Source organism: Corvus moneduloides, chromosome 3, assembly GCF_009650955.1.
Source record: "Corvus moneduloides isolate bCorMon1 chromosome 3, bCorMon1.pri, whole genome shotgun sequence".
In the NCBI taxonomy this organism is placed as follows: Eukaryota; Metazoa; Chordata; class Aves; order Passeriformes; family Corvidae; genus Corvus; species Corvus moneduloides.
Genome location: NC_045478.1, coordinates 113217509 through 113239374, shown reverse-complemented (window position 1 = coordinate 113239374; position 21866 = coordinate 113217509). Strand labels below are relative to the sequence as shown.

At 40.5% G+C, this 21866-nt stretch overlaps 1 protein-coding gene across 2 annotated transcripts; it reads right to left on the bottom strand.

Annotated features, from left to right (window-relative positions):
• Window positions 1–1479: 1479 nt before the first annotated feature.
• Window positions 1480–21808, bottom strand: APLF (aprataxin and PNKP like factor). 2 transcript variants are annotated; one of them, XM_032103604.1, is made up of 9 exons: window positions 21734–21808; window positions 19766–19912; window positions 18938–19064; window positions 16986–17164; window positions 13396–13778; window positions 8004–8129; window positions 6719–6765; window positions 5709–5747; window positions 1480–2248 (listed from the first exon to the last, which is right to left on the bottom strand). In XM_032103604.1, exons 2-9 carry the CDS (start codon window positions 19868–19870, stop codon window positions 2046–2048), a joined length of 1209 nt encoding a protein of 402 aa, XP_031959495.1. In that variant the 5' UTR covers window positions 19871–19912; window positions 21734–21808; the 3' UTR covers window positions 1480–2045. The 2 variants fall into 2 exon arrangements, with proteins under 2 accessions (XP_031959495.1, XP_031959496.1); XM_032103605.1 differs by lacking the exon at window positions 21734–21808 and adding an exon at window positions 21646–21727.
• Between the last annotated feature and the right edge of the window lie 58 nt (window positions 21809–21866).

Below are 21866 nucleotides of genomic sequence, written 5' to 3'. Positions count from 1 at the left end.
TCCAGCAATTTGAGAGACCCCAGAAAAAATGCCCGGGAAAACGGGCTGTGGGAGGAGTCTTAGCACATAAATGCAGTTAACTGCGCCGCAATACCCCCCCCCCCGCCGCCGCCATTTTTTGGTTTTTTGGGGGGAGGGCGGGCTTGCTCGGAGATTCAGCTCGCTCAGTCCCCACCCCCTCGCCTTCTTCTGCCTTCTGTCCTGCTTCTTCCCTGTCTGCGCCTGTCCCTCTGCCTTGATTTGCCGCTTCCCCGAGGCAGCCCGTCGCTGCGACAATCTGCTTCGCCTCCGCTGCCGCTTTTCCCGCGCTGTGCGGCAGCCGGCCCGCAGCCGTCCTTCGCCACCGCCGGACACCGGCTGCTCGCCGTCGCTTGGAAGTCGCGCCCAGCCGGTGAGAAGAGCTGCGCAGGCTCGCCGCATGCCCGCTCCATCTGCCGAACAGACGCCGACGGGGCGCTCCAGTGTCCTGGTGGTAATGCTGTCGTTGTCTTCCATTTCTCTATCCGTCTTTTTCCCTCTCTGCTCTCTTTTCTATCCCCCTCCAGCCGGGTCCATATCCTTTCTTTATCAAAAAACAGTTCTCAGATATAATATTGCCGCGTTTGAGCTTTATTTTTATCCGAGAAATCTAACAAAAAGAATCCTTCCCAACTCCTCTTACAGCGGAACTGGAGAGGATCAAGATTACCCTTCAAGTTTCCAAATGCCAAGGGGGTGTGTGTAATGAGGTTTTTTTGATGTAGAAGTGGGCAGCAGCTGATGTCCACTCCCAGTGCCCAGCCTCTGAACTGCTAGGAGCTCAGGCTCTACAGCCCCAGCTTGCCTCCCATAGCCTGGAGCACCACTCTTCCTGGGCCCCAAAGGAAAGCGGCTTCTCCCCTTGCCAACACCTTGGCACATGAGGCCAGCTCCCCCTCCTCCTCTTCCTCCAGAAAGCCCCGCTCCAGCCTGTGGCAGCTGCATGCACCTGCTTGTGGAGGTGCCTCCTGGGCAGGGCGCGCTGAGACAGTTCCTCTTTGACACAGCCCAGCTCCAGCCAGGTCCGGGCTCTCCTGCCTCCTGGCCATGAGGGCAGCTTCCCTTGAGGCCAGCAGCTTCCTTCACAGAGCAACTTCCCTGCCCAAGACAGCCCCAGCCTGGTGGGAGCAGGAGGTCTCAAGCCTGCTGAGAGGGCTTAGCCTGCACACAGCTCAATGCAGCAGTGGCAAGGCCCAGGCAGTGCTTGGCTTGACTCCCCCTTGGCAGTTTTTCCTGTAAGAGGAACCTCTTCACAACAAGACAAGCATACAAGTTGAGTCAAAAACCAGGGCATGGGTGTTGTAGAGGGCACATCCACAAAGTCCTGAAAAGTCTGTAAAACCAGCTGCAGCATATTTGGATGCCTACATGAAGCCACACAAGAATGTTTCCCCTGCTGAATTTCAGGCCTTTGACAAAAAACGTGCCAAATACACAAGGCTTCAGTCATCTGTCCCAAAATATAGTAAAACATTTTAACTTGCTTTCCAGGAAGCTCAGGGGAGTGATGAGCGCACTGAAGGCAAGATTTTCAAATGCCTTTAGAAATCACACAGTTACATGCTTTTTCCACTGTATGTTACAAGTTTAATTGTGCAAAAATACAGTCATCAAGACTTCAGCTTTGCTGAGAATTTGACAAAAATGGCTTAGACTTCCCTAATGCCAATATTTCTTTTTCAAGCATAGGAAGATGAACTTTTAAAAACTTTAAAATTGTATTTCAAAATATGAGCCACCAATGTGTTCTAAAAAAAAAAAAAAAAACAGAGAGAGAGGAAAAAAAAGAAAAATCAACCAAATATTTTCAGGGCTCTATCCTCTGGGTCCACGACTTAATAAAACAAACACCACACCAGCCCCAAAATAATACATGTGAACAAGAAAGGCATTGCAGAATCCCCTTGCCCCCATCAATATTTTCCTGTAGTGCCTATATCATGGAGAAATTTTCAAACAATTCCTCTCCTTGTGCAACCATGTTTTAACACAACTACACTGGATATTCATAAGGCTGTTCTGAGCAGCTATTTTTTGACCCTAACAAATCTACGTGTTTCTTGCACAAGTGTCTCAACATCTTCGTTATCCTTTTCTTCTGAACTTGGTTCCCAGTCTGAGTCTTCATCAGTAGGTTCGCACTCCTCCTCCTCCTCTATGAAGCTGTCATTGAGGTCATATTCATTGGCTTCACCATCATTGACACCATCTTTCTCCACAGCCCTTTTTCCTGTAGGGACAAAAATGCCATGTGTTCATGAATAATAAATACAGAGCTCAAGATCCCTCCCAGAGCCCACACAGTTAAACCTCTCTTCTCAAGAGGAGAAAGAATCACCTAAACAACACATCTATCTTCCAGTTAGGCCTCTAGCTATTGCTAGATGGCTACTTTAACCCTAGATTTTCTTCCTCCATCCATCCATCCATCCATCCATCCATCCATCCATCCATCCATCCATCATATTCTTAGTCTGTGGAAGCTGATACGACTTTTAATTCCTACTCACTTCTTTCTGAGCTTCACATTAGAGAAGGAAATCTAGATCACTCACCTCCTATGTTCTCCACTTGCATTCATGCTAGATAGTCTGTGTTTCCCTTCTGAAAGTCATTTCCACTGCATTTTGGCAGATGTGTGTAAGCCTTGCTCTCAACATCTGCGACATCTTTTCTTAAATGCCCAAAATTCCTAACTAGCCATGGCCTCTTAATATCCCAGTCATGTCTTAATTCTGTCCTTAAGTCACATCTCTGAGTAAAATCATGTTCATTCCTCTTCCTCCCACCCTCCCATTTTTGCATTCTTACCTTATCTAGAAATGGTATCCGTTTAGGTAACTTTTTTGTTGAGCAGTTGTCTCCAGCTTTCATATGAAACTATGAGTATGCATTTTTTCTTTAATTACAGAGCACAGTCCAAATCCTAACTCTATATTAACCATAAGCACTTCTCAGCAAACTCTTGAAACCTCAGGTCAGAGCTCCAGGTACAAACACCACCACCAGTATGTCACATAGTCAGACTACAGCCTCTATCAGGCTGTCACACTTGCCTATGAGTGGGAACACTCCTATTACAGAATTACCTTCCTTTTTATGCTTGCTGGCTTATTGTTTAACAGACTTCAGAGTAAATTAATCATGCCCATGTTAGCCCATAACCAGCAGAATTTCTTAGCAGAATCACAGACTATAGTCCTGCAGAATTAATTTTGTCTTGGAGGGGAGGGGTCAAAATGAAGATGCTGAATACAGTAAGAACAAAATCCCCCTTCTCAGACTAAGGTTATTAGAAAAATAAGCCCAAGAGCTGCTTATCAAAAAAAAGCCCTTTGTCACTTTCACAGCACTGTGAGTTCTATTTTACAACAGAAGAAGGAATTCTGGCAAAACACTGATGACTTTCATATTCTTCCTACAAATGTAGGAAGTGCATACTATGTTCTCCCTCCCCATACATCAATTCTTTGATTTTAGCAGTGAGTGATGCACTTCCTTTTATGCCTTTCCTCTCCACTTCTTTCCATTTAGTTTAATTCCGTCCTAAAGCTGATGATTAAGCTCAATTTTGCCTTTTCTCTAGCAGCGTATCTATAAAGATGACCTTGAAACTTTCTACAAAAGTAGCTTCTTGATGTGGGGAAAACAAGCTTGCTGACCGCTCCTTCCAAAATGTTCTATTTTGATGTGAGCTGATCAGCTTGCTAGAAAACCTACAAAAAAGTGTGTAGGAGAATACTGCATATTCCATGGTTACAGGGTGTTATTCATCTCAGTAGCAACAACTTAGTGAAGTCATTCAGCAGTGACAATTTAATGACAGCATAACACTGACTTTTTTTTCAATTCCTTCCCTACAACTATTCCCCAGTAATTTGTGTCAGATTATTTCTCAGAACATTCTCTACAGGCAATTCTGGCAGCAATTAGACTTAAAAACTGAACATGTTAAATGTCAGGTGGAGGGCACCCCTCTTCTCTTGGCTGGTAGAATTTAAATTTAAACTTGTAGGGAATTTAATCCTGCTGTGTCTAACGGTGCAGTTGTGCCAAATATGATGAAATAAAAGTTAATGGAGCCCTGACTGTCTGTCTGACCCTGCAGGACCTGGTATGATGGCCTCAGGTGTGAACTTGCTGAGCACCACGTTTTATAATCTTTGCCCTCCGCAGAGCTAAGTAAGCCAGTCAACAAGACATTAAAAATCTTTTTAAAAATAGTAAATATAAACAGAACTTAATAAATTCCCTTCTTTCCTGTATGTGCAGAATATAAATTCTTTCGTGGTTCTTACTTAGTAAGAAGAGTTTGACAGATTGAATTTCACTTCTGTGTGCAAGTTTTACATGCTACAAGAGCAGCACTTTTTCCTTCAGTCACCCCTGCCTGACCATCAGCTGCACACACAGCACCTACTATTTTGGTAGGAAGGTGCTCTTATGAGAGCTACAGCTACAGTTTAAAACCTTCAAGAAAAGATTTAGACTTTTAGATATGCACACAGCCCAGCCTGCTACATTGTAAAATCTTCACCACTCAATGCATGCCTCAACACTTTGTAACACAAATTTCTAACCTGGACCTCTGATCAAGATGGGTACTTGTATCACAGGATGCACCAAAGCACACAGGTAACAAACATGCCTCAGAATATGCTGGTGCACAGATACAGTATACAGATAGTAAATATTTGGTGATAGCCAAAGTGCACACAAACTTGATAAGGAAATGGTATGGGAGAGAGATTTCTCAGTAGAAAGTTTAAAACAACCTCCTGCATTCACCCACAACAGAAATGAAGGCTGAAAACACTTTGCCTAAAAAGCTAACTACAGCTATTTGCACTTTTATTTATTTTCTCTAGAAGGCAGATCTGTTTTGAAGATTTCTTTAGGAAATTCCCAGCCACTCCTTGGTGATCTCAAGGAAGGCAAGCCAGTTCCCACTCCCACTCAAAATGCAGCAGTTCCACACCCTCGTGCCTTACTCTGGCCACTGAAAGTGAAGACTGCACAGCATCAGACTTTCAGACTGCTCTTTAAAGCTCCCTTTTAATTTTAGAAAGTATAGGAAGCTTCACATTTGGAACATGAGACACAAAAGAATCCTGGAAGCAGACCTAATCATATTTAAAACTTGAGTCTATGCACCCACAACATATATAAACTTCTACACTTCCATCCTAACACGCTCTGAAACATCAATACCTCACTGTAAGTTTAAGAAAGTTCATCAGCACATGCAGATTATCACCTGAAAGTTATGCAAAGGTCAATACAATGCAGAGGGAATTATCTCCCATGTTGCAGGAGTAATCACTCCTTATAGGGCAACCTTAACTAGCTGTGCATGAAATACTGGATTCCTTTCATCCTATTATGGCCCCTGTGTAAGGAGTGAAGATGAAGACACCTTTTAGCCATATGGGTCTCTTCTTAAAATACGTTTGCTTTCTTGTCTGCTTCTAGGGAACTATAGATATGATTATCCAGGAAGACTGGCACAAATTCAATGGAAGCACTATTACTTGTAAGAAAACAAGAAGGATTTTACTAAAATAACTACTACTTTCTCCTCAGCTAAGTATTATCAAGCATCTCCAACACTATTAAATGCCAAAAGAGCCACAGCAGACCAACTGCGTCCCAGGCTGATGTGCCCACTCATAACTTTAGAATACACTCACCATTGCTTGAAGTTCGTTGTTGTGTTCCTCTTCCAGTTACTAAAGAAAGGGAAGTTGTCAGTCAGGACAGAGTGAACTCTGCCATAAGGGTTATTCTTAGAGCTGCTACAACAGAAAACTGACCTATTAAACAAATGCTGCAATGGTTGTGCTGTACTTACAGATATAAAAGCTACTTTGCTGCCCCAAAAAAACCATTTTTGTCTTGAATCATTCCCAACAGATTACCCAGATAAACTGTTCTTAAAATTATTATCCCTGCCATCTGTAGACAAATGATGTCAATTCTGATTGAGACTTTTTAAGCAGAAAATTGGAATATTTTAGGGCATTTAAATATTTTACACTACTGTTTCCATAAATGCTATTCCTTCTTAATAATGTCATAGCCTTGCAACTTCAAAGTAAAATGCATTATCATGTCATTTCCATAACTGTTCTGCTCTAAATTATCGTTTATTGCATTGTGATTTCATGTGGAAAAACTCAAAATCCAATAACCAAGAGAAAGCACCCCAAAAAACCAAAACCAAGAAGTATCTCTTTCAATTCTTTAAGAGCTGACAAAATGCAAACAGCACATTCCCCTGTATTTTTTCACCAAGTCAAGTTAATGGAATATAAAAAGACTACAAAATGTTAGATTGGGAACTCAAATTCAGTTTTAGTTACATTCCCTTCAGGCCTCAAGAGAACATATATGCAAAAATTAGTTCTCACAGTAAGAAAATCACTGATTAAAAAAAAAACCAGCACAAAAAGATGACAGACATGGTTGCAATATTTTGTTTAGAGCATCAAAATACTTCAAAATTGTATCTTACCTGAGAACTTCTGATTAAAAAAAATCCCAGAAAAAAAATAATCCCAATACAAAGGAAGCTATAAATGCAACATTATTCCCTTAAAGGAGATTAAAGCATTTTACTGAGTTGGACTTGATGATCCTTGTGGGTCCCTTCCAATTCAGAATTTTCTGTGATTCTGTAATATTGAACAAATTGGCCCACCTGGAGGTGCACTGTGCTTGTATTCCAACTTGTGCTGGGGGTTCTTCCTGCAAAGAAGAAAAAAGTAATAGCTTGATTCATCACCTTGTTGCCACATTTAAAAAGTGCAGAATTCCCTGGTATTTTATGGATAATTTTCAAGGCACAGCATTTAGATCAGTCAAGTAATAGCCAACAGATAAGGACAACAAAATTAACACAAAAACTCTTCAAATTATATCTGTTGCTTCCTTGAAAGAATGATCAATTTTTTGTGAGTGCCTCCTTTATCCCCAAAGAATGAAACACAGATTAAGAAATTATCATCTAATACAACACAGAAGTTGTCTTATCTGGAAGGAGAGACAGTTTGGGGTTTAGATAAAGCATCCGTTGTACTCCTCAAAAGTATGTTGGCAATTTCATTACTCATATAAGCCTATATTGGTCAGCCTGATATGGGAAATTCATCTCGTAGGTGTTTTTTTAAGAGAACCATTTTTTCTGCATTAGCTGAGTATCACCAAGGCTTTTTCTTAAGTGCTCATTTTGTTACATTTTGTTACATTTTGTTACATTTCATGGAGACCATGTTCTTTAGGATAACTCCACACTTTCCAGGAGAAAATGTTTCTGTGCAGAAACAATCTTTAACAGCAGCCAGCAGTTTCAATATGCTCCCATAGAAATGCTATTGCCTCAAAATATATCTTCTTGTCCACTGTGATAATTATACAGTCTGATAAATATGTAAAACCTACGTACTGAAAAACAAATGGAATACAACAATATTTTGAAGAAAATCAACAGTGCTTAAAGAAACAGCAGTCAGCCATAAACTGGATTTTATTGCTGTTACCTCCGTTATGCTTTCTAACAAATCAAATGCTGATTAAAATAGTTTTTGTACAAAATCCCAACAAATACATTATCAAAATAACTAAAAGTTACAGATCAAGAACAACATGCAACAATAAATTGTTCATATAAAAGAACAATTTACTGAATGTTGGAAAGAGATACAGTGTTGATCTCCAGGTCACTGAACAGGTTCATTGAATAGTCAAGTTTTCATCTCTGACAGCTGATATCATTAACAAAATAGTGATTTTTACTGTGTCAGTGTTAAAAATATGCACAGACTTGGGTGCTTTAAGGGTAGCAGTCTGACTGCAGTAAATTTCAGAAACCTACAGTCAAAGTTAACATCAAGAATTAGTCATTATTCTATTGTCATTCTGTGACTGCAGGGGAGAACATTCTTAACCTGTAAATAAGGAAAGCCACTTTGCACAGTGTTTCTCACCTATAACAAGCTGTTCCGTATGGACACTCAGGCCGGTTGTCATTGTCATCCTGAGCCACCATCTCCATGTCATCATAGTCATCATCAGTAGGATGACTGAACTGCTGGAAGTGAATGGGATTCTTCCTGCAAGAAACAAATATACACCAAAACTGACTGTTCCATTTCAACACAAGAAGCAGACATATAAAATGTGTTACTAAATCACTGACAGCTCATTTTTCTGTGGTTACATGAAGAGGAGCTTTTAATGTTTAACTTGATGCAGAATGTATGACCTACTTTCAGCATAACAGAAGAAATTTTGTCTTAGCACCTGCTGCAACAGAGGTTAAACCAGGAATTTTCATATTGCCCATCAGCTTTAAGTTTCCAACTTCCAGCACATACACAATAGGTTTTATTTGAAATTACGAATTAGCATGCTGACATGCTGACATGAAGTTGTACCATAAGTTGTACCATAAGACAACTACACATTAACAACTCCAGTGTTAGTGAGGACAGCACATGACCATCATCCATGACTTCTTGCTCTACAACACTTGAATCCGAGGTGAATAAGTAGGGAACATAAATTTATGCATAACTGAAAGAACATTTCTACCGCTTCTAGGCAAGAGTTTTGTACACACACCACTCAAGACTAGGCAGTCATAAACATCATTTGAAGAAAAAGTTTTCTTCTTTCTAGAACTGTTGTAAGTGGAGTTAAAAAGAATACAAAAAAACCAAGTTCTGACTTCAGGAGCAATTCATGTGACAGATCAAAATATGCTACGAAAAATTACATCAGTATTAACATACTGGTAGCAAAAGCAAATTTACGTTTTCCCTATAATTTCTTAGAGACTTTTTTCCTAAGCATACCATTGAGAAGCAAGAAACGTGAGATTTTTTAATAAATTATTTTCCAAAAGACATCTGCAAAATACTTTAGTGATTACTGCAATTATTCCAAGAGTACATAACCTCTAATGTGTTTGTGCAAATTATAAAAGTGAGCTGCCTGCCTCAAGCAGGAGGAGGAATGACGATTTTCAGCTATGAGTACTTAGTGCTTTTACTTACACTTGCTACAGCTGCATTGAGAAGCAAGTATGGAACACACCAGGGACATGTGTGCAGCCACCTCCATACACAGCAGCTTCCTCACTGATCAGAGAAACTCCTTTAAATTCACAAGTACCTCTTCTGAACTTCATAGAGGAGAGTCAATATTCATTTTATCATTTCAACTACCACCATAAGAAAAGAGCATTTGTTACAGCTCTTACAAAATGATGACTTAAACACTGTGAGCTCCACTGCCCATTCAGGCCTCCTTTTAGCATTCGAAAAATACCAGATATTTAGTATTAATTCTTTAAATCTCCATTTGCCAAATATCTTTCACTCAGGAAACTCCACAAGCAAACTAAAGATAAAACTCTTCTATAAGCCACTTATCAAAGACCTGTTTTCCCTTGGATCTACTTACCTGGGTGACAAGCTTCTTGTCCTGGTCTTTTGTTGCTTCTGCAAACTGTAGGGTAATTTAATAATGTTTCACTGAAAACTATTGCAACGTTGCAGTCCGTAACAAATTCTCAGGAAACATCACTTGTTGTGACAAATTCAGATTGGCTGCCTACTTCCTTCCCCATTAAAAATAAATGGGATGAAACCAAATAATTTTAGAGGCCATTTGCTTTGTTTTCTCAATGCATGGAGCTAACATACTTGCAGTAATAGCAAGAATTCTTGGTCACATGAAATACAATTTATCTTCTCAAAGGGACACAGCAGCAACTGATGTTCTTTGAACTAATTTTAATCCTTATTCCTGTATCAAGATACATATAGCAGCATAGTTGCCAAGGAAAGAAGACCTAATACCTTTCAATTAGCCAATCTATTGTATTTTAGGAGATACCCATTTCCTTTTAAAACATTGCTTCAAGACCTACTTGGACAATACCAAACAGCCATTATTGAAGGAGAGGGGAAAAAAAGAAAGTATGGGAGAAAGGAAGAAGAGCAACAAATTGTGATGTACAAGTCCTTATCAGTAGGCTTCAGGAGTCTTTTGGCCAGTAGATTATACTCCTCAAATTATACATTACCTGGAGCACCTCAAACATGTCCTACCTCTTGAATATGTCCTACCTCAGATGCTCAGGACTAGTAGAAACATCCTATTTTATCTTACTTTTACCTGGATAACTTGTACTTATCCTATGTGTAGTGCAACGATACCCAGCAAAATAAAAGGAAGCAGAGAAATACATAGCTAATAACCAAACATCTTCCCTTTTTTTCAGAAAAACCCTAAGGCTGCTTCCTATAAAGGTTTTTTTGATTTTTTTTTTTTAATATTTATTTGTAGAAATGAGATATTTGAGTTACAGGAGCACATCTATGACACTGTAAGTTGCACTCCAAAGTTAACTGTTTCACAACAAAGCCTCAGTGCACAGGAATGTGTTAATTCATTTGATCAAAACAAAATCATTAGGCTTTACTTGCATGAAAAGTAACTAATTAAAAAGCCTATTTTAATAATGAAGTTTTATGACCACTGCCTTCATATAAACATACTGACACAGTTACTGCAGCTTTGCTTTCACAGAAGCTCTAAATTTGTGTACGTATATTTCATGGTCCAGGAAACTATGTGAACAGAAACTATGCAAATAAAACTTTAAAACTTCTTCAGAATCAATACAAACATCTCAAGCAGAAGTTGAGTATTGCTCAGTGAAATATTTAAGACAGTTGTTCATCTGTGTTGTTACCAAAAGCAACTTTAAAAACTTTTTATAAAGTAAATTTTACTGACCAGTTCAGAATCCCTGACTCCTCATAAACCCATGCAGAAGACCCCTTTCCATCTCAAGGGCTTATTTTTTCAACTACTGAAAGAACCTCCTAGTGAAAATGTAATGAATTACCAGCACTACTTACAAAGCCATAAAATTAAAGTGTGAAGTTATGCCGTGACTGCACATAACATGTTTATAAGTTCTATATTTTAATTCTTACTAGAAGACACAACTCAAAAAAAGGACAGATGCAGGTGTTTAGCCGCCAGATTTACAAGCTTAAAGTGAAAGGAAGAATACTTATTTTCATAAAAAAAACCCAGCAAAGTATTTAGAAGAACCCACAAACAAATCCAAACACTGATTCAGCACCCCCTGCTCTGACAGTTCTGGGAGAGATTTACACACCCCCAGTCAGCAGAGAACTGTATCCCAGGCTATGGCGAAAGGATTGAATTGTGGAAGAAAGACTGTGAGTTCCAGTTTCAGAGATGAGAGTTCAGGTCTACTATACCCCTTCTATGTGGCCCTTGAAAAGATTTATTTTAATTCCCTATTCTGCTAACTTCAGAAAAGCAAGCAGCAGACAAGAAAACGTGACAGTATTCAGAGGGTGAGTTCCTCGACAACAAATATAGGCATCTACAATATACACAGAGTACTTTGTCTCCTAGTGATAACAGCAGTTCCTTTGAATTTGGCCACCTCAGAAAGTGACACTGAACGAAGGTGACAAGAAGACTCCTTGGGGCAAGAGGTGTATATCAAGGTTGATTCTTTCAAAAGTAATGTTTTCAAATTCATAAATGAAGAAATTGAACTATGGGTTACAAATTTTCTTCCTAAATGTCTAAGACAGGCTAAGAGAAATGCAGTCAAATAACTAGAAGTAACATGTAATCTTTGCTCTAACACACTTTTGCCACCAATGCAGAAACAACTACTTAGGGGCCTTGAATTAAAAGCAAATACAAAGACAGACTACAAAGCACATTTCTTTTGCTGCAAGCAAACAGGCTGAGTTTCATAGTATTTCCTGAAGATCAAAGCTGACATTTTTGATGCTCCCTATTTACAAATTTCTCTGACAAAGACTGCTATTTGTTATTTCAGAACATTCTTTTCTTTTTATAAAGCAGTACCTTCCAAAAGTATTGCTGCCAAATGTTTCACAATCAAGAGACCCAGGAAAAAATGTGCACATACAGACTCCTACTCCCTATTGGTACCTAAGATTTGCCTTTCCTGAAGATTAGGAATATTTCATCATATCAGAGCATTAAATCACCTTAATACCCATACAGGGCAAAACTTCTCTCAGCAAAATCCAAAGTAGCTGGAGCAAACCAGAGGCTGCATTTCTACTACTGGATCAATGGAACTGTCTAATAAGACATGCTTTCGTTAGAATCTTTAAGGGGAAAAAATGAGGTGTGTCAAAGCTACATGAAAACCGCCATGTGATGTGCACATGAATACAAAAGCTTTACAATTTTAATATACACAGTTATCTCAGCATCAGGCCCACCAAACATACAGAAACCCAGTCACTTGTGCTTGTTTGCTTCCTAATCAAACTCACTGTTTTTATTATTGCTGAAGCCCCTTGGGGGAAGAAAAAAAAAAGGCACTAGATCCCCTGTTTCCTGGATTAGCCTTATCTTTTGTATTTACAAGGTACATAGGATTATCTAGGGCTCAAAATCTTCTCCTAAATGTAGTTCTCAGGTCATTGGGCATTTTCTAGACTCAAGAGCACCTCTAGATTTCAACCTTCCCTTCAGTGTAACACCACAGGACACCACAGATCTCTTCTGGGCAGAAAGAACTAGCAGGAGGCCAGGCACCCAGCACTGGTATTTTGGAACTTCTCTGGAACATTTGTATGACAAATCTTCCACCACCTCCATCCTGAAAGGATATGAGTGGGTGAAAAAGAAGAGGAAAAACCCTGTTGTTCCTCACTTGCAGTATTTCCAAAGACTGTCCAAATAACGGTTAACCTCAAGTTCCTAAGTAAGCTTTGTTCTGGTTGTAGGGGGAGACTGAAAGCTTGCAAAAAATTGCAGAAGCACCGATTTATAATAAAAGAAATTCTCAATTATTTAGAGATGACAAATAATAACTATTTTAAACATTCAGATCACAAAGCACGGAGTAACTTCAATAAACACAACAGTCTTTCATGTAAGTCTTACCTGCTAATAAAACAAACCTACAGGTTTGTTGGGTATTTGAACCTTTTAAATCTCTTCTGCCTGCTAGTACGTCGTACTGTACACACAGGTCTTTTTATTTTCTTTTTATAATGGACCTTTATCTTTTATTTCCTGCAACACTTCATCTTTTAATTTGCTTGAATACTTCATCCCTTGTTTGGGTTGTATTAGGAATTAGCAAGACATCCCGGCTCCTCCTTTTGTCCTTCTAAAATTATTGTTCTGCCATTTGTTTCTCATCAGTCCCCTGTTCACCGGAAGATTTTTTCCGAATCAAAGCTTCTAACAACTTTATAGTTTTCTCTTCCATAGCTAATACATGACTTCTAAACAACAAGCTACCCCAAGCTAGTTTTAATTTTGCTTTACCTGTAACAGCCACTTCCATACATGCAAGGTGTCCTCTTATGCTGGATCTGTTTGGAGTTTTCTGAAGCATCTGCACTTCTGGTTGAATCAGAAATCTCAGTGTTGTAATCCAGATTTGCATCAGGCTCAAGAATCCCTTCCTGGGCACCAAAATATTTTGAAGTCCTGCCCCAGTGAGCTTGTTGGCTTGTAGAACCAGTAATCTGCTCTTTGTTTTTCTCAATTCTATTGTCTTTACTGGAGATCTGACCTACTGTTTTAGACCATTTGCTATGCAGCTGCCTATCATTTTTTTCCAGAGAAATTCCAGGGTTTTTTGTTCCAGTCTTGCCATTTCCTTCCATATCTCTCATGGAATTCTCAAGAGGAAATCCAGATGTATTCTGTGGAACAAAGTTACATTTTGAACAACCTGAAAATTTACACTCCTCAGAATTAAAAGCTTTGAAGTCAAACTGTGCCTCATCATTCCTGCATTCAGAATCAGTCGTAGAACAGCCTGGGTTAGAAAGAACCTTGAAAGATCGTCTGGTCCAGACTTTAAAAATCTTCTACTCCACTTCCCAAACTCAAGTTCACTGCTTAACACAGCTGCTGAATGAAAAGCTCAAGTTCAGTAAACACACAGAGAGCACACACTCTTAAAAGAAAACTTATCCAACAGCTTCCATCCTCAGCTTCAGTTCCCTCACAACATGACCTCTCACCACCTCAGTTTGTCAACAGTCCAAGGACTAGTTTAAATTAACTAAAAATTAAAAGTACTGCTCCTGAAAAATTAATGGGTGTTATACAGGTGAAGATGTAGTAAACTGTAGAAGAATGTAGACTCCTACCCAAGAATCAATTTAAATGATTAATGAATTACTTACTAACTTAATGAATTATTTAATAGTTTAAGCACCAAGATATATGGAGCGTATATATATATATTTATCTACATAGAAGATATATGGAAACTGAGGATACACACTCTGAGGTTAATCCCACCTTGCTACATCTTAAATGCTTCAACTCATGACTCTAAATCATAACAGTCTGTCATAGACACCATTATGCAAACATTTCAGTATTGTCACAATCTGAATTTTAAATTTTGGAAAAAATGTACATTTAAAATAAGAAATGTGTTCTTTAGAAAAAAAATATGAGATACACAACTGAGGAACAAACACTGTCCTGACAATTGAGACATTCGCTGGAAGCATATCTACATTCAACGTTGAACTACTTTGATACATCATAGAACTATTAGAAGGTCTCTGCTCTCTACAGATTATTATCTATGTTTCCACTCCAGTAAATTTATACTTAGTTTACACAGGTGTGTTTGGCAGAGCTTGAAAATCAGCCAGTGATTTCCTACTTGATTTTGCTCCTTTCAATGCAAGTTTCATAAAATGTTGTCCAAAACCAGAAACAATTACATTTGAGCAGCAATGTGATTAAGAAAGGGCAAAGTCAGCATTAATATCAGATGATCCTGACCAAAGCATATTTAATGACTCAACTGGGACACAAAGACAACTCCCAAAATACAGCTCAGCAATCAACTGCAATTTAAGAAGTAAGCCTTCCTTTGCAAAAGAAAGCATAAACTACTGCAATTTGCCACTACCACTTGTGAGTTCTCTACCACGTATTTCAACGCACTGCCTGTGTTGTACATGAAGAGCCAGAACGCTCACGTTGATCAGGACCAGTTACACAGCAGGCTGCGATCCAGGGAAACCAAAGCCACCAGCGCTCAGCACTGAGACAGCACGCGCGGGGCCTCGGCGCCCTCTGGCGGCTGCTGCCGACTACAACAATTCAGATCTTTTCGCTTTCTTCCTTACAGAGCATTTTCTCAATCGCTTAAACACGACAGCAGGACCGTGATTTAGGCTCTGATATCCAAATTACAGTCTTTCAGAGCTCTCTTGCTTGCCCTAATACATCAGTTTTTCTGCAAAGTCCTGAAAGCAATTTCTTACGCTGTGCTTGAGATTAAAATGATTTATGAAATTATTAGGTGAAAATAAGTAAGGCTTCCTACTTACAAATTGAAAAATTGAATAATTCATTATGTAGTCACTCATTTTATAACCTGGCAAAGAGAAAATAGCTCTGCAGCTGTTATTAATGCACCTAGTGGACCACTGTTACACCAAAACCACTCCGAAGACTTTGCACGGTTTGTTTCAGTTAACCTTAAAACCAAAGCCCCAATAATTTTCAGTGTTAGAAGCATTTTAACTATTTTATCAGATCCTAGAACAGACGCAGGCAATTCTAATGCTAGACATAAAAACCATCTCCTCAGGTGGTTCCCTCTAAGGAAACAAGTCAGTGAAACCCTCAGTTTGCTCTCACCAGAATATGCTTTGTTTGTCTTTAGCAATGATCGTTCTCTTTTCACCACTTGCAGGATGTTGTTAGTAAGGATTTAACTGCCTGTAAATGCAGCTGTACTGTGAGGTCACAGAGACACTGGACTAGCTGGGCCAAAGGGTCTGTTCACTCACTGCCACAAATCCTTTCAGATTACTTTTTTTTTCCCCTTTCCTTTTTTTAACTCAGATTTTGAGATGGTGGCACAAGCACATTCCATGCTACCTTCCTTTGAAACACAGCAGTTGCTGAGCCACATACCATCCTTATCTGACCATAAACCCTCACTACTAGAATGGCAATAGCTTGGGCGAAGCCCAGTGTCGCATTACATCAGTATCACACCATCAGCTATCCCCAAAGGTTCTCAGGAAGAAAAACCACACGCAACAACCACTCCTTAGGAGCAGTGCTCTGGCCGATGTCTTCCTGCCTCTTGCTGTAAAGCTCAAAGTCTGGTACTTCTGCAGGACAATTGGGGCCCAAGTGATGCCATGATCATTTTTTGCGTTTTGTTTTATATACCCTTTTATATAGCTTTTATGTATCCTCAGTGCTCTTAGCATGCATACCTGTAATGCCTTAAGCCCAATAATTTAGCATAGTCCTGGTATTCTGTTAAGCCAGGAGACCAAACATCTTGGAGGCCTCACAGCTGGGGCCAGAAAGCCCTATGCTATCCTGAGAAACCAAGGTCCTTTCTGGAACACATCCCGTAAACTAAAATAAGCCCATCCAGGGGGGAATTCCTCGGGATGCGGGGATATCATGCTATCCCTTCAAGCCTCTAATTGGGGAATCTATGATAGATATGCTAATTTGCAAGGTCTATAAATTGTATATGCAATCTATCGTGGGTGTGCATTTCAGCGCATTCCACCTTGGCAAAGTGGTGCACCATAAGGATCCTTATTAAAAACTGACATAAAAACCCTTTCTTCCCTTTACTGTGTCTGGCTCTTAATTTTTAAGGCCAGGAAAAGGCATCACAAGTCCCAGATCCATTTCCTTGAAGGAAATGCAGAAAACCAAATCTTTGAGGCTTCCATGATCCTTGCTACAGAGCTATCCAATGGACTGGTATTTCAAAACAACAAATCATGAGCAGAACACATAGAACAAAAAGTTATGTGGTAGACTCAACCTTCAACATGACATTGCCAACTACATTCTCATTTTTTGCAGTATCATGGTTCTGCCCTGAGCCAAAAAGTTACCTGAGATGAAGGAACAGGGATGGAGAGGCAGCTCCTTTTCCATTGATCTTGCTCTCCACCTTCAAAATCCTCTATAGTTTCTTCAGAAGCTAATCTTTTTTTCTGCTGCACATGTACTTCTGATTTTAATGACTCTGTATGGCCTTCTCCCCTTCCTTGGCCTTTTTTCTTTCTACTACCTTAAAAAAAAAAGAAAAAGGGTACTTTTGGAATGCAACTTTTTCAGTGAAATCCTGACACTAGAAATCATTAAAGCAGAACACTGGGCACATGGCATGAGAAACAGCAGCAGTTGTGAAAAGGAATTTTGAAACAGCTCCAGTAATGTTTGCATGTACCCCCAGTTCCCTCAAGATCAGGCCTTCAGATATGTCTCACCCACACAGCTCCAAATCTCAACACCAACACAGTCAAGGAATTAAGTCTTTGAAATAAACATTATATTCACACATATAACAAATGTTATAGTACTGGCAGAGAAACAAACAAATAAAAAACCAAACCCCACTCTCCCAAAAATACAAAACAAAAGCACAAACATAAGAAAACTAGTACAGGACTCAACACAGCCAGTTGAAGCCCATGCAATTTTTACATAAATAAGGCAGGACGGACCAGTCTAGACCTGGAAAGGGGATGAAAGAAAAAACCATGGAAATACAGATTTTCTTTTGCATCTTACAATTTTTTCCAAACTAGCTTTTGAGGAAAAGAAGAGGCAGTGTGGTGGATGGCACATGACTGAGGTGTTCAAAGCCAGAGTTGTCCTCATCAGTGCACAGAGACACCTGTATTTACAACAGGATAGAAGAAGCAACTGGCCAGACACTGCATAAAATACTCCTGTGGGGCTGCTTGGGCATTAAGAGCCAAATCCATTAACAGCATCTCAGCAGAAACAGCAGCTGGAAAGAGACTCGCTAAAGCCGAGCTGCTGCACACAGGGGAGCAGACACAAAACGCCAGCCACAGTTCATACATCTGGACTGCTTAGCAAAGGAAACTCAACGGTTTGCACCCAAACCACGTAACACCTCCCCACAGAAGGGAAAGCAGGGTGGGGTGTGCTGCGTTCAGCACAGGGAATGACAGAAACACTGTTTCCTCCTCTCACTTCTTTAGCCTTCCTGTACCATCAATAAAAGTCACAAGGGCAATAAATGCTGTGTAGAAAGTTTGTCTAATGGCAGTTTTAGACGCTCCCAGGACCAAAGTCAGACACGTTGGAAAGTTTTCTTGAGCTCTTGCCAATGCATAGGCACTTTGTGTGTCCCACTGGCAGTGACTGAACACAGCCTTCTGCTCCTGTCACTGCTGATATGCAGCAGCAGCAGTACATGACACATCCAGCAATTTCTTTTTCCCACAAGAACAGGAGGGAATGTAACACTATTTTAGCCTCATGTTGGTAAGAAACTATCACTCTGTAATGAACTGCTCCTGCTAGGAATTAACTTCGGTCTAAATAATCAAGCTTGATTCAGTAATGATTAAAAAACTAGCATGCAACACCACCCAAACCCACCTACCTTTAAAACCTTTGAAATCAAGAATCTAAATTTAGAAGGGCAAAACATCAGTCACTTAAGTGTGGAGAACGCTAGGAATTGAAGAGACAGAAACTACCTAGAATTTACATACAAAATAGGCAAGTTTATAGGAAAGGGCTCTAGAACATCCAATGCTCAGCTGCACAAACAGAGTTTATTATCTGGCATTAAAAACAAAAAGAACAGAAAGACAATTAACTGATGAAAAAGAGCTCTATCACACCCATAGGACTGATGACAAAGGAGACAACAGAAGTCAGTCTTTGTCAGCTGCCCCACACGGAGCATGGAAAGAAAAGTAGCAAAGTAATACTTTCTACCACAACCATTATAATTTTAAAAATTGTATCAAAGCACAGAAATGCATATGGGAAGGCTATCATTATCACACCGCAAACCTACCTCCTGTCATTACAGGCTTGGAAACCCTCTGCACGAGGAGATCTCTTTCCAGCATCCAAGATGGAAGCACTCTCTTTCTTTGAATAGATTTTGACTGTTTGCTCTCATTATCCTCAGAAAGAGGAACCTGAAACAACATTTACTGTTTAGTGCCTTTATCCAGTTACAGAAGAGGAGGGGAAACTAGACCACAGTTTGTACTCAGTTATGCCCTTCAAAAGCAGCCTGGGTAACCACCTACTTTTTGTATGGGGACCATTGCTCAATTATTTTACTTTTTTTTTCAGTTTCTACGCACTCAGAAAAACAACATGTGTAGGAACCTCCGTGCAGTTAAAAAAAAAACAAAACCAAGAAACAAAACCAAGAAACAAAACCAAGAAACAAAACCAAAAACTTCTTACATCTTTGGAATAAGTATCTAAAAGGCTACAAACTGAAAAATTCATAGAAGAGCTTTATCATCATCTTGCTCTAGAGTGTCCACACACAGATATAACAGAAAGAGCAAGTTTAACAAAAGCCTATTTGTCCAAGAAAAATAAACCCCCAAACCCCACAAACAGAAAAGTCTTTCTAGCATTCCTACAATTTCATTCTCCAGGAAGTAACTAGACTCTAAATCTCTGTAAAAACAGTGCAAATCAAAGTCACATTCATTACTTACTGAAAACAGCACTATCATTTTGAATTTCCTGAGCCAGTCCACCCCAGGGATCTCAGCTACAGCAAAGGCTGACATTTCATTTGTATAGAAAACACAACACCTCCTTAACTTTTAACACATGCTTACAAATATTAAATTTCATTAAAAACTTAAGCACCCACCAAAAGTCTAGAGGCAGCATCATTATTCCTCATTTTTCCAACTCCCTGTACCTCAGAGCTGGAACATGCTGGTTCCATTAACAATGGAATACAGGACATCTCCATGAACAGTTGGTGCTTCTTCTGCCTCAGCCTCCTGATTTTTTTCTGACAAAACAGAATCAATTTTAGCTACTCACATACTACAAATATAAACATATACTTTCGACTCAAACACAAAAGTTGGACTGAACGTTTGCAATTAACAAATGCAGTTTGAAACTAACCATCAACATCCTCTTACATCAACTTACAGAGGAAATAAACACGCCTTCCTTTTACCTCATACCTAAAGGGTTTTGAACAAAAGACTCTCTAATTAAACTGCTGACCATGACTGTGGTATTTTGGGGTTTAAATACATACACTGGTTGCTGCCATGACAAAACTTAGAGAAAGCTGAAATTACAGAATCACAAAACGAACTAGGTTGGAAAAGACCTTTGAGATCATCAAGTCCAACCTATGACCTAACCTAACACCTCCTCATCAACTAAACCATGGCACTGAGTGCCACGTCCAGTCTTTTTTTAAACATGTCCAGGGACGATGACTCTACCACCTCCCTGGGCAGATGATTCCATTTCCCAATCACTCTTTCAGTGAAGAATTTTTTTCTGACATCTAACCTAAACTTCCTGGCACAGCTTAAGACTCTGTCCTCTTGTTCTGTCAGTTGTTGCCTGGGAGAAGAGACTGACCCCCACCTGACTACAACCATCTTTCAGGTAGTTGTGGAGAGTGGTAAGGTCTCCCCTGAGCCTCCTTTTCTCCAGCCTAAACAACCCCAGCTCTCTCAGCCATTCTTCATCTTAGTATTACATCTTAGAATTTGCTTTATGGTAAATCTGCACAACTCCCCAAAATCTGATCCCATCCTAAAAGTCAGGCAATGATTTTAAGACGCAGTTTTCAGGTCAGATGCCCAATGAATCTAGCAATTCCCATCAAATATTCACTACAGGCTACCAGTCTGCAGCTCTGAGGTGACACCAGGTACTTGGGTACTGGTTTCAAAGCCTCAGTTCAGAGCTGCTACATCTAAAAAGCTTTTTAAGTTGTGAAAGTGCACCCGAACTGCAATTGTTTTTCCTTCAACACACTGTCTTTCCACTACTCAATTCACCAGCACAAATAATTACGGAAAAAGAAGTTTAATTGCTGCAGTACTCCCTGCACAGAAGCACTGGGGAGTCTCTGCCAAACCTTTCAGAACTTTCTGCACTGCAGAGACGGCACAGTGATCAGCTGAACTTTCTCTTTGTTGCCCCATGAAGAGAAACACCAAAGGCCAAGCTCTGCCCTCATCCCTTCAGCTCTGCAGGGGCTCACAAAATCCCAGGATGGGTGAAGTTCAATGGGACCACAGTGGGTCATCTGGCCCCACCTCCCTGCTCAAGCAGGGTCATCCCAGAACACATGGCACAGGACTGTGTCCAGATGGTTCTGGAATATCTCCAGGGAGGGACACTCCTCAAACTCTCTGGGCCATCTGTTCCATATGCAGCTACTACACAGTAAAGAGATTCTTGCTTATATTCAGGTGGAACTTCTGTGCATCAGTTTCTGCCCATTGCCTCTTGTCCCATTGTTCTGCACCAGCGGGCACAGCCTGGTTCATCCTCTTGGCACTCCCCGTTTAGATATTTATACACATGGATGAGGTCTCCTCTCAGCCGTCTCTTCTCGAAGCTGAACAAGCCCAGCTTCCTCAGCCTTTCCTCCTGAGAGAGATGCTCCGCTCTCGAAACCATCCTCGTTGCCCTCCCCTAGAGCCGAGCTTTCCCCGCCCCTTCCACCGGCGGCGGAACCGGCTCGGGGCCGCAGGGGTCCCCTCTAACCTCTCGGCTGCGGACACGAACCACCCCGGCCCTGGGGGCGGGCGTCGCTACCACGGGCCGCGGCTCTGCGGGGCCAGGTCGGCCTCACCTCGGGAGTGCCGGAGCCGCCGGGAGAGGGATGGAGGTGGTGCCGAGCCCGACGAGGCCGCCGCCGCCGCCTGATGACGCGCAGCCGCCCCGTGACGCGTAGCTTCCTCGAGCCGCGCGGCGGCGCCGCCTCC

What these genes read in the sequence shown, in the direction of transcription:
- APLF (XM_032103604.1), bottom strand. Translation starts at nt 19,870, where the DNA reads ATGGAGATGTCCTGTATTCCATTGTTAATGGAACCAGCATGTTCCAGC. An exon ending in ATGCTGCCTCTAGACTTTTG is followed by an intron (nt 19,065 to 19,765) that starts GTGGGTGCTTAA and finishes ATGTTGTTTCAG; the next exon opens with GTTCCTCTTTCTGAGGATAA. An exon ending in CAAGCACAGTGCACCTCCAG is followed by an intron (nt 5,748 to 6,718) that starts GTGGGCCAATTT and finishes CCCTTTCTTTAG; the next exon opens with TAACTGGAAGAGGAACACAA.